Genomic DNA, 10,131 nt, shown 5'->3' with positions numbered 1-10,131 from the left:
ATAAAGTTACAGAACAGGACTCGACTTTTCCAGTCAATTGCGTTTAGCCCCGCTTCTTTGAAAAACAAGAGCGGTTGAAATTCTGAGACTCTATAGCCCAGATCCGGCGACATCCATTTCGGACCCTGAGTCCGATACAAATCTAGATTGTGGTAAATTGAAAAGAAAAGAGCCTTTCTTAAACTTTTAGCATATAAAACTTGTATATGAGAGTAAATATCCGGTGCCTTTTCAAGATCCATATCTAAAATCTGAAGTATCAGATTTGGATATCTAAAATCTGAAGTATCAGATTTGGATCGAATGTCCAGCTGAGTCTTTGGGAGCCTGGTTTTGTCCGTGGCGTTTCACACAAGGGCCAAGTCTACAGGAATCTGGATCTTGGACCGATTCTGTGATGGAGAAAGGTTGACCCGTTCTCGGGTTTGCTAAGTCTCTCGCCCCCCGCGTTTGGGCTTTTTCATTTTGCACCCCCAAGGCTTAATGTCATCTTATGAAACAGGTGTTTTTCCTTATATGAATTGTCAATATCAGGTGGCATATATATATATATATATATATATATATATAATTGTTCAATGCATTACAAAGTATGAACTGGTGCTCAAATGTTTTTTTTTTTATTATTATTTTAGTTTGGTCAATTTCAATTTTCTTTGCAATAAGCAAGTTGGAGCTAGGAAGAAACTATGTAATTATTGATTTTTCTTTTGAAAGTCAAGTCTTTAAGGGCACATTTGGCTCAGGTATGTTTATATATATATGTAATTTTTTTCAATAAAAATAGAGTACTGCTTCAATAATTGTGTAAAATTGGAGAAATAAAAGGCAAATTGCAACTAAAGCTAAACATAAAACATTGACGGCCTTTAGAGTCATCCATCATAATATCTACTGCCTGATATTCTCCAAGGATACCCTTAACGACGGATGGATCATACTCAATAAATAGCTCTTTTTTTTGGGAATTAAATTTATTTTCCATTCATTTTAATTTGAAATATGTTCATATTGGTTTTTTATGAGGATTTTTTTAGTCATTTGTTGGTGCTAATTACACCCAAAGAGATTTGGATCCAAACATGATGCAAGGTTAAGTAACATGCAATGGAATTTAGCTAACTTTTAAAGCCACATGTTAACAACAATAACTTAAGTTTCAACATTTTTTGGTTTTTAAATAAGCAACTTGGATGATGGAGTTACCGACCCGGCTGCCTCGTCCACTTTTTAAAATAATAATCATAATGGAATGAGTCAAGGGCAAATCGGTCAACATTGACTTGAATTTTTTAGTGATCCTCAGTGAGTGAGCGAGCGAGCGAGCGAGTTTGCCAACCAACCATGAAACATGTTGTCGCTCTCGCGCTTTCATTTAATTTTAATTAATTAATTGCATGCATTAAATTAAATCGTTATAAAAGAAAACTTGGGTACTTTTTTTCTTTTTTAATGATTATAAATTGATTCTTAAAGAGTAATAATTACAAACAGCTGTCAATGTGAAAGTGGGTCGAATTTTGATGAGCAGCTACCCACAGAAACCAAACAATCCAGAAAGTTTCAGGCTGGCTATGCTTGTTGTTGTGACATAATTGGCAATTCACTCGGATCGGCCGACTGACTCAGTGACTCGGCCAGGTGTCAACTACTAAGAATCGGACTGCAACCGAGTTGTTTTTTTTTTTTTTTCTCAAATAACCTAATTAACTACTTGGTGACATAATTGAAATGTTAAAAAACAAAAAATATGTTCTCTATGTTGTTGTTGAGGTCCGGGATGGCCCAACCGGTCACCTTTCAGGCATCAAAGAGAGAGAAAGAAAAGAAAGATAGATGTTAGTTTGGAGGTAGGTAACAAATGGTTCAATCTTAGTCATAAAAGAATATATATATATATGTTAGCCATAACTAGAACTAGATTGTTGGTTATTCAATCAGACATTTAAATTGAATCCAAACTGAACTAATCAAACGTCATTTCTTAAATCCCAATCATATCCTACTTTTTTAATTTAATGTTAGCTTTATCCTATATCTAACGTTCTTTTAACTTTTCAATTAAATATCCTGATCTCACTTTGAAAGAAGAAGGATTGCAGATCTCGGACCAGAAATCCAGGGCTGGTCATGGCGATTATAATTCCAAATCGGCAACCCGAAGGGGGAATAAATCGCCGCATTTAATTCGGCACGTTAGAGGAGGAGGGACTCATTGGCACGTCGTCTTTAAATACCCGGTCCTCTTGACAATGACATGTTGCCGCTCCAGAGATTAGCGAAATGACAAACCAGTCCATGAAACTTTTCTCACATGCCATCCGATCCCACGGGCTACCGACGCAGCTGAGGGTAAGCCTCGTCCATACAAAGTCAAGGGCTAATCTCGTCATCTTCTCTGAATTGATCGTCGTCTCTCTCTCCCGTTTCTTGAGCAGCGGGACTTGTGAATTTCTTCTCCGCTCTCTCTCTCTCTCTCTCTCTCTCAGCTGACGAGAAGGCGTAACCCGGATTCCGACGCCGGAGCGGAAAACAACGCCTGAATTGTTTACGCCTTCTCTCGTTTTCTCGCTCAGGTTTCTTCTTCTTGTTCTAAGATCGCACGTTTATAGTTTGCTGTACTGTATTGAGATATGAAACGGGGAATAAGGACTTCGGCGTTCCCTTGAGTTTGGTAGTCATCAGATTATGGTTATAGTTATACGGTATTGAGATGTAAGATGGGGAGTAAGGAATTCAGCATTTCTCTTGGGGGAAATGAGGGAGAGGTTTGGTGGTCATCAGATTGTGTTTGTAGCTGTATGATAATTGATATTTGGGATGGGGAGTAAGGAATTCCGCATTTCCCAGCGGAAATGGCGCGGGATCGCCAGATTGTCTGCTAGATATCCATTCTTCAGTTCTGCGGTTCATGAGCGGTCGAATTATAAATCAGTTTTAGGCTTTATTGGTCTTCAAGTAGTTGATGTTTTGGATTCAGGTTTTATTACTTATGATGAATAATACTTACGAACTTCTTTGTACTCTTGGATCAGGTGCCGTTTTACGGGGACTCCCATTCTTGATATTATTCTGATTTGTGGACCTTCTTAGTAGGAAGGAGTTCCGGTGACAGGAGGAAATTAGTCCGCATTTGCATTCCTTCAATTGCTTATTCGTTTCTTGGAACATGCTACAATCCTTTAGGATCGATTTTACCTTGGGGGCACCATCACTGCCTTTTATGAATTCCAAAGGTTTTAATCCTTTCTCTCTGTGCTCTGTGCGGTCTGTTTTGTCCATCTTACATTGGGATATTCTGTATTGATAATACTATAGACCTGGAGTGACAGTTTTGCCTTAAAAAATGTGGCCTGCGAAATTTAGTGTGCTGGGTAACCGTTGCTTGTAGTATTGATGATTCCTTTTCTTTTCTAGAATTGAAAAAAGCACATCATGACTTCCGTTTTATGTTTGGTGTCTTTTGACATTGAATCTCCATTTTGGTCCTTTGCATCTATGGACGAGAGAATGAATTCAAGTTCATCGAGGGGATGCAGCTTCTTTGTTGCTTAAAGCAGTAGAAAAAAACTCTTCGATCTGATTTATTTGTTTGTTGATGGTCTTATGCCCTTTCGATTTGGTGCCAATATACTGACATCTTATCCGAGAAATGCTAAATAAGGCAATTAATGGCACCACTAAGTAACAAAATTACAAAGGCGCACATATCTACCAGGTTTTTCCCTTTCTGGAGTGGAGAGAATGAACAGTCCTGTTGTCATTTAAGACTTGTCTGTGTTGCATTTTCGTCGAATTCAATCTGACTGTTAACTGCATTTTCATATCCACTAGTTTTTGTTGTTGGAAGAGATGCGGTAAATTGGGAGTAAGTTGTATTCCTTGTTTGTTTCATTTGGTCTACTTCAGGTTAGCAGAAGTAAACCATATGACGCCTGTTAGGTTCCGACTAGATCAGTAGCGTTATCTATTCTTTACTTTTCGTTTTTCAAGTTTTCCTTTTTACTATTTCAGTTCATTGTCTCAGCTATTCTTTTTAACTAAAATCAAGGACATGAAGGACTTGCTGACTGAAAGAGATGTACCGAGGCTCTCAAGCATTTAAGTGTGGCTTCGACAAAGGTAAGGCCAGTTACTGTCCTGTCCATGTGCATCAGAAATCATACCTGTCTGCACACACACACACACACACACACTGAGAGAGAGAGAGAGAGAGAGAGAGAGAGTAATCTTTAAGTCCACAACATGTCTGCAGATATTCTTTTGGTCTTTAACATAGTTTTCTCCATGAACATATCTATCTGCAGCAAAATGTGAAACTTCAAAGCCTGTAAGCTATGACAGGAGACCTGTTCATTGCTCTGAAGGAAGTGGCATTTCTACATGGAATGGAGCAGCATCCTTAGGTAGAAGGACACATCTCAGTTCAGCAGCTACATCTGTATCAGGTTCTGAGACTGGTAACTGCGACGTTGAGTTTGAGGAAATTGAGCAGGACAGAGATGGATCAACAGTTGATACATTTTCATCCTCTGCTAGTTATGACCTCGGATACAAAAGATATTCTGAGATTTCAGAAAGTGGAAAATACTCGGATGATGTGTATGAAAGGGAAGACTCTCTTTCCGAAACCTCATCATCTGTATTGGATGAGCATGGGAAAAGCAAAGAAGAGCTTCACTGGAATGGTTCAGGTAGCTCTCCGGGTGGGAATTTTAGTGATAACCTGTCAAGCAGTCAACTGAAAGGACACAAGAAAGGACAGTCGTATCAAGAAAGATGGGGTACCTTGGGCCTTAGTGGTGCTGCTACAGGGCATGATGCTTCAGGTGGACAAGTTGATGGTAGAAAAAGCGAAGGTTCAAAAGTTCCAACTGTCAAAAGTTGGCCCCACCCTGGTGGCAGCAGTTCCCTTTCCAGAGGCAAAGAATGTGCCAACCAGGTCACTGAACGAAGACAAGGAAAATCCAGGCGAACTATGTTTAGGCCAAAGCATTTACCTTCACCTCAAGAATCTGATGTTACAGACAGATCAAGAGAAATGGTGGATGACAATTCAAGGCCAACTTCTCCTGAAATACAATCATTAGAATCAGCATCTAGTTCAGAAAACATCCTGGAAGAAACTGAAATGGCGAGTTCTCAGTTGAAATCTGAAGGAAGTAAAAGTCCCTCACGGATCTATATGCAATTAAACCATAGTCAGGTTACAGACCAGGACGCACCAACAAAGCCGATACACAAATTGCCATTGTTCCAAGGAAATTCTAGGGGATATTACAATCAAATGGCATTGAAAAACGACAAGCCTTCCAGATTTCAGTTAATGGAACCCTCTGTCTCACGTGCTGGATGCACTGCAGACGAGATTCCATCTAAGCCTGAGGAAGACACACTGGAGATACTAAGAAAAGTGGAAGAATTACGGAGTTGTCTCATAAAATCTCATTTATCAACAGGTAGACCAAATTCAAAGGTTCATATGGTTAGCTGTGGTACACAACCTTGTGAGGCTGATTTCAGCATCACGCGGGGACAAGTTAGAAGTCCCATTAGGTCTTATAATAGTGACCCCAGAATGCAGTCTTTGCATCATTGTCCTGCAGACTCTAATCTAGAGGACAATCTGCGGACAGGCAGAAACCATCCTGGTCTCCATGCTCAGACAAGGAGGCCTGGAACAAACAATTTACATCCAAACCATGCCTCCCAGAAACCCGGAACTCGTGGATCCAAAGGTGGTTCTTACATGGTCAACAAAATGGATTTGGAACCAGAAATTGTACAGAGTCAAAATCCTGATTACTCAACTCCATGCTTATTCTGCTCCTCTTTGCATTGCGATCCTAAAGACTGTCAAAGACAACCACAGTTTCCTTCTTACATTTGTTATAACCAGGGATCATGCTATCAAAGCCCAAATAGCTGGGTGACTGTTGATTCAAAATTGGAAAATATTTGCCATGAAAAGAGGCGCTACCAAGAGAATGAGGTTGTTATACGAACAAAGGCAGCTGCTTGTCGCCCAATATTTTGTGGCGCACCTTTCTTTATATGCCATGATTGTTTGAAGTTGCTTAAGCTTCCTTCTGTCTTCTTCCTGTCAAAGAAAAGGGTCAACAAGGTCAAATGCGGGAACTGCTCTGCAGTTCTCAGGCTTTCTGTTTCTGAAAATGGACACATTTCCCCTGTTACAAAACACAAGTCCTTGACAGAAGAAGTAGACCATAGACGTGGAAATACTGATGCAGAAAAATTTGTAGCTTGCAAAGGACAAGGTTCTTCTGAGAAAGTTGTGGAGAGCATGCCCACTTCTGAAGATGATTTTCAATCCGAGCTAGTCACATTCTCTGAAGAACATAGAACATCTTTCTCAGGAAGTGATCATTCTTCAAAATGCAAACCAACTTCCCTGACAGACCCATTTCCTCCTCTCCAACAAAATGCATCTGAAAAAAGGGGTTCTCTAATGAACTCTCCGGAGTGGACAGAAAAGGGAAGTGCTCCAACTTCAAAGGAGTTGATAGACAAATATGAGCATATTAGAAATGATAGTGGGACTAATATCCGGTATGAAGATGATAATGAATGTGGGGTGTCATCCTCTAGAAGTAGGGCAGTCTCACCGCTCAATGCACGTTTTGGTTCTCCATACCATCGGTTGAGAAGAGACCACAGTGAAAGTAGTGAATCTGAAAATGCTGATATCCTAATTGCTGCACATTCCCCTGAACATGGTTTCAAACCTATAAATAAAGGGAGAGTCTCTACTTTGAATGAGGACCCAGAACCGGGACAATCTTCAGATTTCCAGTGGAAAAGTGATGAAGGTCAGCAGTCAAAAAAATCAAGCAAAAATTCAACAATGTCTGGACTTCTTAAGAACATAAGAGATTTAAACATTAACTTTGAGGGTGCAAAGACAAAGGTGTTTGTGAATGGAAACCACATACCAGATAGGTTGGTGAAGAGTGCTGAGGAACAGGCTGGACCCATCCAGCCTGGGAACTATTGGTAAGTTCAACGCTCTGAATGGTTAGTTCACATCATTAAAGTAAAGCTGTGGTTATCAATAATAGTACTATATTGGTGAAACTCATTTTCTAGCTCTTTTGTGCAAGATTTCAAAAAATATGTAAAATGACCCTTGTAGATGAACTATTTGCTAGTAATGAACATGCACAAAAGAAACACTTCCATCTTTCATCTTGTGTATTTTGAGTTTCTGTTTATTAACAGGTAGAGTAGTTGTGGTCTCATTGCTTGAATAGACTTGTAACCTCTTCTAAAAGCAGAACACCTCTATCTCAAGGTGCATCAGATATTTCTACGTGTACGAAATGTATGTGTGTGTGTGTGTGTGTGAGTGAGTGAGAGAGAGAGACAGAGAGAGGTGATTTATTCTATATGTTGTGCAAAATAAAAACACATAGTTTATCAGCCGTACCAAGTCCAAACTTACATTTCCAGGTTCTATGACGTTGGTTTGAAACTCATGAGTTTTCTGGTGTAATGCTGAATCTTATGCTGTAAGTGTTAACTTAGTTGGAAATCTATATGCTTTGCATAGAGGCACGAAAACCACCACATGGTGGTGGTCCGTACTAGAACAAGCACCTAGGTTATATGTAGTGTGCACAATCTATGAAATAATGAAGAAATGCTTCTTCACTGGCAGGTTTTGAACCATAATGTTGCATAGGTATAAATAAATGTTACATTTTTTTTTTTTTGGGCCGAGTTGAGTAAGATATCATCTTGCTTACATCTTTTGATTCCTCAAGAGTCTACTCTTTTGCAGGTATGACTACCATGCTGGCTTTTGGGGTGTTATGGGCGGGCCTTGTCTTGGCGTAATACTTGTAAGTTGGCTACAGTTTGTTAGATCTTTTCATGCAGTGTCTCAGACCTGAAGTTTGTCAGATGGATAGCTATAGAAGTTCAATGCTGTCTTACCATACAATCATACTAACGTCTTACAATCAACTTTGGCAGCCATACATTCAAGAATTCGATGTTCCCATGCCAAAAGCTTGTTCTGGGGGCAATACAGGTGTTGTAGTAAATGGTCGAGAGCTTCATCATCAGGACTTGGACATGCTTTCTAGGAAAGGCCTTCCAAGAGAGGAAAACCGCGAATACTTTATTAACATCAGTGGTCAAGTCACTAATAAAGTAACTGGAGAACGATTCAGCCTTGGCAACTTAGCACCAACGTGAGTTTCAATTTTGCTAGTAACATTTATGAAGGATCTTTTGGTTGGAATATTCTGAGCTACACAGCCACTCAAATAACTAATAAGAAAATGAGAAAATTCATGAGGGTTTGTGACATGGCACTTCTTTGGTACGAGTACCCCGTAGAGTATTTGATTTCCTGTCCCGTGGACACCAAGAACATCTTGCTTTTAGCATCCTAAGAACAGGAAGCAGTTCACATGGAGTGGCTTCTTCACTGCAACATGGACTGTCCGTTCTGCATGCAGGTGCATGCTGTGCATCCATTGGTTGAGACAATCGCCATCCATGGATTGCAGTCACTCCGGTTTCTTGATTGGCACTTGGGCAGATCTAGAAACATCAGGTGTTTTGCTAGGCTGTGCTAAGGCTGATTGCACTTGCAGGCAGTCTTCACTTTCAACAGCATGGTCTCCTTCTTTTGAAGTGTCAAAGTTTCTTTGTGGTCCATGAATGAAAAATATATACTGTTGCATCATTGTAAGAAGATCAGGAGCGGGTTGCGTGTAAAAAATAGGGAATGGCCTAAATGTGAGAATTTGTTCGGTAGTCTCAAGGGGCACAACAAGAAACAGAAGAGTTGAGGATGAACTGGTAAACCTTAAGAAGATATTGACCTACCATAACAATCAGGCACTCAGCTTAATGAGCATTTAGTGAAAACAAGATATCCTTTATTTGCAACAAGTTTTGCAATGAGTCAAGTACACCAAAAGAGATTTGTCAAACTTTAAAGATGCATGGAACACATGATACTTTATTTGGCATTATTTCTCACTTGGTTGTTTTGACCTTTTTCCAGGGTTGAGAGGAGACGACGTGGGTTTGGGATGCTTGTTCCACTGGATATTCAAGAATGAGGACAAGCATATTGTAATGTGTATATTCATCCGGAAGCATTGGAAACCTTCATTGTTATTCTTCTTTTGCGGACGTCACACTATGTCTGCGTGGTTTCAAGGTTTGTTGGGGATCAGTCAGGCGAAGCTCATCATGACGAATCTCTTTTGGTTCTTCCACTAGTTCGTCTATTCTATTCTTTGTTCATCTGTCCTTTGGTCGTTTCTTTGGAATTTGCATGGCAAGAATCCCCTTACATCGGTCTTGATAGATATGGATGTCTTCCTGAATGCCCTTGTCCACTGGCTGGAGTATCCCACTGATCTAAATCTTATGGGAAATGTGCACTTTCTCTCTTGCCATGCAAAGCTCCAGACGCTGTATTTTGGTATCTTTCTCTGTTCTTTAATTATTTCAATCCATTCAATTGTTTCATCTGTTGCAATGAAAGATAGGTTTGGTTTGCTTGTGTTCCCAACTCTCTCTCTCTCTCTCTATTATATATATATCTCTATTATATATATATATATATATAGAGAGAGAGAGAGAGAGAGAGAGTTAAATGGACTGGCAAGGAGGAATCTAGCACCTCTTGAGGGGTGGCCGATTAAATTTATATTGAAAAATAATATATATATATGATTTATTGGGCCTGACCCGATTCAGTCTGAATCCATGTCGATTTCAACTCGGACTTGAATCTAAATCGATTTCTACTCGGACCCGAGCCTGCCGGAGGCCATTTTGACAGCCCAAGCCTGGAGTGGTGCCCATTAGGTGTCAGCGTCGGATACGACCCAACCCATTATCAATATCACCCCGAACCACTTTCTTAAGAAACCGGGTTTTTTTTACACGTTGTTCTCAAATGTGACCCGATCCAGATTACTTTATTCGGTACCAAATCTGGATCCGTGATCTGGCCACTAAAACCCGGACCACTTCCTTCTCTGTGAAATGAAAAATCCAAATTTTATAAGATTTTAGCACGGGTACGACCCGACCAATTAGCATCGGGACCACATTCTCCGTTTCTCGCCTACCAGACCCGGA

The 10,131-nt window shown here is 40.0% G+C and overlaps 1 protein-coding gene across 3 annotated transcripts; it reads left to right on the top strand.

Annotated features, from left to right (window-relative positions):
* Positions 1-2,437: 2,437 nt before the first annotated feature.
* LOC116254469 (uncharacterized) lies at positions 2,438-9,513 on the top strand. Of its 3 annotated transcripts, none has more exons than XM_031629866.2 (7): positions 2,438-2,576; positions 3,036-3,236; positions 4,052-4,122; positions 4,308-7,014; positions 7,802-7,862; positions 7,996-8,216; positions 9,041-9,513. In XM_031629866.2, the coding sequence occupies exons 3-7, from the start codon at positions 4,080-4,082 to the stop codon at positions 9,096-9,098; spliced, it is 3,090 nt and encodes a 1,029-aa protein (XP_031485726.1). In that variant the 5' UTR covers positions 2,438-2,576; positions 3,036-3,236; positions 4,052-4,079; the 3' UTR covers positions 9,099-9,513. The 3 variants fall into 3 exon arrangements, with proteins under 3 accessions (XP_031485726.1, XP_031485727.1, XP_031485728.1); XM_031629867.2 differs by having other exon boundaries at positions 4,028-4,122; XM_031629868.2 differs by having other exon boundaries at positions 4,015-4,122.
* The last annotated feature ends 618 nt before the right edge of the window (positions 9,514-10,131 follow it).

Source organism: Nymphaea colorata, chromosome 5 (genome assembly GCF_008831285.2).
Source record: "Nymphaea colorata isolate Beijing-Zhang1983 chromosome 5, ASM883128v2, whole genome shotgun sequence".
Classification (NCBI taxonomy): domain Eukaryota; kingdom Viridiplantae; phylum Streptophyta; class Magnoliopsida; order Nymphaeales; family Nymphaeaceae; genus Nymphaea; species Nymphaea colorata.
Note: the sequence above shows the minus strand (reverse complement) of the source record. Positions and strands in the feature narration are given on the sequence as shown.

Bases quoted from the DNA above. Each gene is read 5' to 3' on its own strand.
- LOC116254469 (XM_031629866.2), top strand. From the start codon at position 4,080: ATGTACCGAGGCTCTCAAGCATTTAAGTGTGGCTTCGACAAAG. The intron at 4,123-4,307 runs GTAAGGCCAGTT...ATCTATCTGCAG, and splicing joins TAAGTGTGGCTTCGACAAAG to CAAAATGTGAAACTTCAAAG. The intron at 7,015-7,801 runs GTAAGTTCAACG...ACTCTTTTGCAG, and splicing joins ATCCAGCCTGGGAACTATTG to GTATGACTACCATGCTGGCT.